This window comes from Cyprinodon variegatus, unplaced genomic scaffold (genome assembly GCF_000732505.1).
Source record: "Cyprinodon variegatus isolate N-32 unplaced genomic scaffold, C_variegatus-1.0 Scaffold143, whole genome shotgun sequence".
Classification (NCBI taxonomy): Eukaryota; Metazoa; Chordata; class Actinopteri; order Cyprinodontiformes; family Cyprinodontidae; genus Cyprinodon; species Cyprinodon variegatus.
Genome location: NW_015150596.1, coordinates 877340 through 883799, shown reverse-complemented (window position 1 = coordinate 883799; position 6460 = coordinate 877340). Strand labels below are relative to the sequence as shown.

The 6460-nt window shown below is 36.3% G+C and overlaps 1 protein-coding gene across 1 annotated transcript in view; it reads right to left on the bottom strand.

Moving 5' to 3' along the window:
- Positions 1-3464: 3464 nt before the first annotated feature.
- Positions 3465-6460, bottom strand: part of LOC107086115 (triosephosphate isomerase) — a 6452-nt gene continuing 3456 nt past the window's right edge. The window contains exons 5-7 of the mRNA XM_015376865.1: positions 5166-5251; positions 4149-4236; positions 3465-3696 (exon numbers count right to left, since the gene is read on the bottom strand). Coding sequence (XP_015232351.1) covers positions 3578-3696; positions 4149-4236; positions 5166-5251 — 293 coding nt within the window. The 3' untranslated portion in view covers positions 3465-3577. The remainder of the gene's footprint in view (positions 3697-4148; positions 4237-5165; positions 5252-6460) is intronic.

The window sequence follows — 6460 nt, the reverse complement described above, 5'->3', positions numbered from 1 at the left end:
CACATCTGTTGAATCCATATTCAGAGAGGAAAACAAAGGATCTGCTTCTCTGTAAAGTAGCTCCTTTGTAGAAGATTACAGCTGGTGCTGTGTGAAGGGAAATTAAGGATCTTCGTGGATGATTACAGATAAGAAAATAGAAAGGCAAAAAAGGAGAAAATATGTCCCACTATGCAGCTACAACAGCAAATGAACTGCAGAATGGGGAAATCTTATATAAAATACATGTAGTTCTCAGAAAGACAAAAAAACTACAAACTACAGGTCTGAAATGGGAAGAAAACTGAATGAGAAAGAATAAGGCAGCAACAGATAAACAAAAAACACTGAAAAGCAAAGCAACAAAGGACACAAAAAGGCTTCCATCTATTGATTCATCTAGATTTATCTACATAAACCTATAATGTTTGACCCCCATCAGCCGAGTCCTTATATTCTAGAACAGGTGTCTACAACATGCGGCTCCGGAACCACAGGTGACTCTATGGAAACTCTACAGTGGCTCTTAATTTTGGCCTAAAATTATACTAAGAAACAAGTAATGTAGTAGAATAACAGATAGCAGCCTTTATTGGGTTTAACAAAATAATATTTGGTAGACTTTCATAACAGAATGGCATTAAAATACAAAAAAAGACGGTTTTAAATCATCTTTTTTTTTGCCATTAGCTCGGAAATTGTTTTTTTGTTTTTTAGTTGAAATAAGATCCTCTGGAGGAAAATCCTTACTTCATCTTCATTAAATGTTTTCTGGATTTAACAGCTAAAAAAACATATAAACTGCTTGTTTAAAATGGAAAACGGTTTCCTACAGCAGATATTTAACAAAAATATGTTTTTTTTAGTTTTCATAAGGTTGTAATCGGTCAACAAAGATTCAATCTTTGCAGCTCTAAAAAGTTTTTGATCTGCCAGACTAGGGGGGAAATGCCTCTATAGATTGTAAATGTTGCAGACCTCTGTTCTAGAAAAACGGCTCTGCTCTGAGCTCTTCTCAGATGTAGCAGTTTCTTCTCCCCTCCATGGCTGAATCCAGTAAATAACCCAATGATTAAAACCTGAGGTCTTTCGTTCATAGTTCAAATATTTTTTCATTCATTTAAGAACAGCCACTGATTGTTGAAGGACTTACATTCCTGTTAAAGCCCCTTTCTGCAGATCCAAACCAGTCGGTGGCAGCAAAGCAAAACTAGAACCACTTCTCTCATTTTTAAGTTGACTACAAACAAACCAGCATAAATGTGGTCTTCAGAAATGCTTGATGTAAGCTCCTAATATTTTATCTGGATTGAAAATGTATTTGCCTTATTTACCTTTGATTTCTTTATTTCTTTATTTATCTTTATTAATTTATTTTTCACAGACTTTTGCAACTACGGTCATTGTAAAATTCCTTCTATTCCTCCTAAAGCATCAACTCTTGTAACCTAAACAAGCCTGGGCTGTGCTACTCAGTCTAATTTTTTCCAGGTGTTGTCTCTATGTTTGCTTTCAGGGAACAAACCTTCACAGAACAGCACAAAGCTTCTGAATATGCAACGTCTCTATTTCCCCAGTTGGACCAAGCTGAAGGCAATGAAGGTGGTGACAGAATAATTTACACTTCAAGCAGCGCGGGCTCAGTTTGATTCACAGCCAATACAGCCGTTAATGTGTTAGCCTCCACAGCTATCATCACAGCTGTTGGTACAGGGAGAATAATAGTGCAGTCAGGCCTTTTGAAACCAATGAAAACATGGAAAAATCAGATGAAGTCAACAGACGACAAAAACTGTCAGTCCTGTACCATGCTAGACGTTGAAAGGCTAATCTTTATTTACTTGCTGTGCAAAAAGCAATAGAAAAAGCTATTTTAGAAGAAACTGAGAAATAACTCTCTAAAACAACAATAGTGACACACTTTGTGGAATGGTCTGGAAACAATCATCTGATCCTGAATGTAAACAAAACAAGGGGGGTTATTGTAGAAACAGGAAGAAACAGGATTATGGGAGAAGAAGTGGAGGTGGTTGAAGAGCATAAATATCTTGGTTTGCATCTGGACACCAAACTAGACTGGAGACGCGACTAAGCCATCTACAAGAAGTGACAAAGCAGACTGGACTTAAAGGAAGCTTAGTTCTTTTGGTGTTTGTAGCAAGATGATACATATCCTCTATCAGTCTGTTGTGCCGAGACGGGAAATGTGGAGTCAACAAGTCATCTCCATGTCATGTATTTAATCTACCCAGCCAATTAACCAGGTGAGTCCAATCTGCACAGGTTGATTCGCGGTGAAGATTGGACTCACCTGCTTCAGTGGTTGGGTAGATTATATACATGACATGGAGATGACTTGTTGACTCCACATTTCCCATCTCTGTGTTGTGCAGAGTGAGATTTATTCCTGCATCATCTGCTGAGGTCACAGGATCAGAGCAAAAATTTGGAAAAGCTCAACAAGCTAATAAAGAAGGCCAGCTCTGTTCCAGGAACTGAAGACAATTTTACAAAGAGGAAGTCTTAATAAAATAAAGAACATTATGGAAAACAGTGAGCATCCTCTTCATCAGTCTGTTGAACGACAACAGAGTGTCTTTAGTCAAAGGAAGACCATTCCTATTTAGAGCTATTAACACCTAAAACTGTTTAAAAAAACAATGTATAGTTTCCTTTTGGGATCGGTAAAGTCCATTGAAGCAATATAGTCACTTGTAGAAAGACATAATGCAAACCTAGATGGGTTGGATCAGGATACTGATAGTTCCTGTACCAATAGGGGTTAAAAGGAGAAAAAGCCTCTACTCTTAAAGTTCCATGTAAAATCAGATTTAAGATAGCAATGCTTGCAAACATAAAAACCTTAATTCTGAGGAAGGGTCATGGTGCATAAAGCACATCTCTCTACATAAAGGTCTGCAAGTTTTCGCCATGCAGGTTCAGGTTCTCTCCAGGTTCTTCCACAGCCTAAAAACACGTGTTAATTGCTCTCTATGAAATCAGCCAAATTAGAGAAATAAATCGCATAATGTTTCCACATTTGATTTATTTGGTTTCAGTTCATATTAATCAGTCTCCTGACTCTACAGAAACACCTGAGTCCGTGTTAAACTACACACAGTAAAGCCTTTGGACCTACTGAGTCACTAACTCCTGATATTTACTTTGCTTTGCGTTAATTCAAGTAAACTCTGGAACATTAATCGTTACAGACTTTGCATTAGCATAGAGGTGAGCAATGTAACAGCAGTGAGGACATTATCACAATTAGTCAGCAAACATTAGAATTGACAGTCTGGTGGATTGATTCAAAAAATATGTTTCTAATAAAATGAAAAGCAGCTAATAAGGAGATTATTATCACAACTTAAAAAAAAAATGAAAACGTTATTTCAAAAAATTTTGTGTCTCACGTTTTAGACTGATAAGAATTAAATCCCTTTGGACAAAAAAAAAAAACGTTATTCATGACTAATCATTTAACAAATCCTTTAAGTGACAGTTAAAAGTATGAAGAAATTTGTGCATGAGTTACTTTAGTTGGATGAAACATCATAGTGTGACAGACTAAAGGCAGTTTAGTGATTATCGGTACGTATTACACGCGTGCATTGATGATGTCGATGAACTCGGGTTTCAGAGAGGCTCCTCCAACCAGGAAGCCGTCCACGTCGGCCTGAGACGCCAGCTCCCTGCAGTTTGCTCCAGTAACTGAACCTGGAAGACAGGCCGTGCAAACATGATCGTTCATTTTTGCAAGATATTATTTTCAAACATTAATTTAACATTAATATAAACATGCAGAATTAATCCTGCATGTTTATACATATATATTTATTAAATCTCCTATGATCAACTCATTATAGTGTCAGTGTGGGGTAATTAAACTCTTCCTGACTTCCCTTGAGTTGCCTGTTTGTGAATTATTTTTCACTGGGTTTTGCCTCTCCTGCAAAATAAGCTTCACATGTAGTTTGATTTTCGCTGCAAAGATTCAGCCTTAAAATCAGACCTCCATTCAAATTAAGGGTGACACTGTTAAATCCTCCATAAGGAAGTGTGGTAGCTTGAAAAATACAACTATTGTAGAGAAATATAGCAATAAAAATATAAAAGGAGACAACAGGATAATTACAAGCAGAAGTGACCAACGCTGAATCATTACTGACCTCCATAAATGATGCGCAGTGACTCAGCCACATCATCTGATACGTTTGCTCTGAACCAGACCCTCAGCTTCTCATGGACCTCCTGAGCCTGAGGAGGAAACAAATAGACATTTGTCAAGTAAGTTCATAGAGAAAAAGAAATCAATGATACAAGAATGTGGGTTAAACCTCTTCGACTCAGATTTATCGTGTTTCTAGTCATAAAAGTGAAAGCATCTATGATTGTTTCCATGGATACAGCATCACAAGAAAACACTTTCTTTGCAAAAGAAATCTGAATTTGTTGATTTAGTTGTGTTTTCGTACAGGTTTATGTGATCATTTCTACAAACCTTTTTAAAGTTTTAGTAGTTTATATCAGACCTGTTTTGTTTTTGTTGTCTTTCATATTATATGTATCTACACCTCATTCTTTATTAATTGATCTATTTTTGTTCCTTTGTTTGGTTTATGGTTTACTGAGCCATTTTAAGTGGACAATTTAAACTCTTTCTTTCCTGTGGGCCCTAACAATTTCTCTAGATTAGATCAATCATAGCATTCATTTCCATTTTATCAAATATTCATACAAATCAGATTGTATGAATAAGCAAGTGCAACAAATAAACCTTTATTATGCAGGATTTTTTTTTCTTATCTTAGGAAAAAAAATCATGTTAAATAGGAGGTAAATCTTATCAGTAAATAACCTGAACCCCATTTAATAGCCATAAAAGCACACTTTTATACCAAGACTCATTCCAGATTCTAGTTTTGTTATTTATTTAGAAATGGAGGTTGGATTATTTTAAATTCCAGCGTATGTGTTCCTTTTTAGGGAGCTGTTGATGGATGAGATTCCCATTTTTCTGTCCATCTTTAACCCAGTTGCGCATTTTTTCAGAGCAGATACTGGATCAGATGTTTCTTGTTAGTTATTTTAGTTAAGTTGTAGTTCAGGGTTTGGTGCAAACAACCCTTTACTGAAAGCCTTGAGACACAGCAGCTAAAGCCACTTTCTTCTCCCTCTATTGTTACCTGCTCAGGTGTGGCTGTCTTTCCAGTGCCGATGGCCCAAACAGGTTCATATGCCAGCACCACTTTCTCCCAGTCCTTCACATTTTCTGTAACACAAATTCCTTTTACTCCATGCAGAATGAAAAGAAGACAGCAGCATAATCTACGACGACATATTAATGAATATAGAAAACAGAGAAATGTTTGCAGTTTGCATGTCCTGGTAGCAGTGTAGGGCTGCTGAGACATAGCTGTGTCTCTTAAAATTTCTCCAGCAGCAGAGTCCACTGACCTATTTACATTTTAAAGTAGAGTGCAGCCTAGTTTCAGTGCAGCAGAAAAATGCATGAGGCCAACAGAGAAAAGATCTTTAATCTGATTATGTAATGCAGAGTAAAACAGATAATTTATTGATCTGTGTAGCACGTTTTAGTAAATAAATTGAGAGTTGAAGCCAAAACTACACAAAGACTGTAAACATACGTTACATTTAGTTAATCATATTAAAAGTCCCTTTTTTAAGATTTTCTTTACGATTAACATGTTTTCTTAAAAAAAAGAGGAAAAAAAAAAGATTACTTTGGCCTTAAGTCACTTAGATGATAATATTATGGATTTGCTAGGCCTTTGATAGGTTAAATCACAACATCTGGGTTATTTGGAGACAGAATTGCTGTTTTATGTGAAATTAAAAGATGTCAGCAAAAGTATCAGGGAAAGAATTACTCTACAAGTACGTGTCAGAGGCTTAAATTCACTATCATCTGTCCAAACAAGTAACAACAGCATGCGGATGTCCAGCCATCATCCCGTTCAGGAAGGAGGAGGGTCCTGTGTCCCACAGATGAATATATTTGGTCTGAACTACGCTTTAGACTGCAAAGATGAGCCATTACCTAATACGTATGATTAGACTGAAAGAACACTCAGTGATGAAGAAGACAACAATCCTGAGGAAACATGGAGCAAGCCTGATTTTCCCTTGAAAAGGTCATATGGAGAAAAAACGTCAAGCTGTAGAGACGAAGCCTGTGTTCTAATGAAAGTGAAGTTTTGGGGGTGGTGGTGCTGAATGATTCATTTGAAATGATTAATTTAACAGAAAAACCTTTGATTTCCACTTTTTTATACACATTTTCACCCAAACCACATATACAATTTTTTCTGTCGGTTTGTTTCTGCCGCCGTCACACTTGAATATCCCCACTATAGGACAATAAAGGTGTTTATTCTAATCAACACTGAGCTTTTTCTAATATTACATCCAATTGTACATTGTGTGTATTACTCTCTTTATATATATATATATATATATA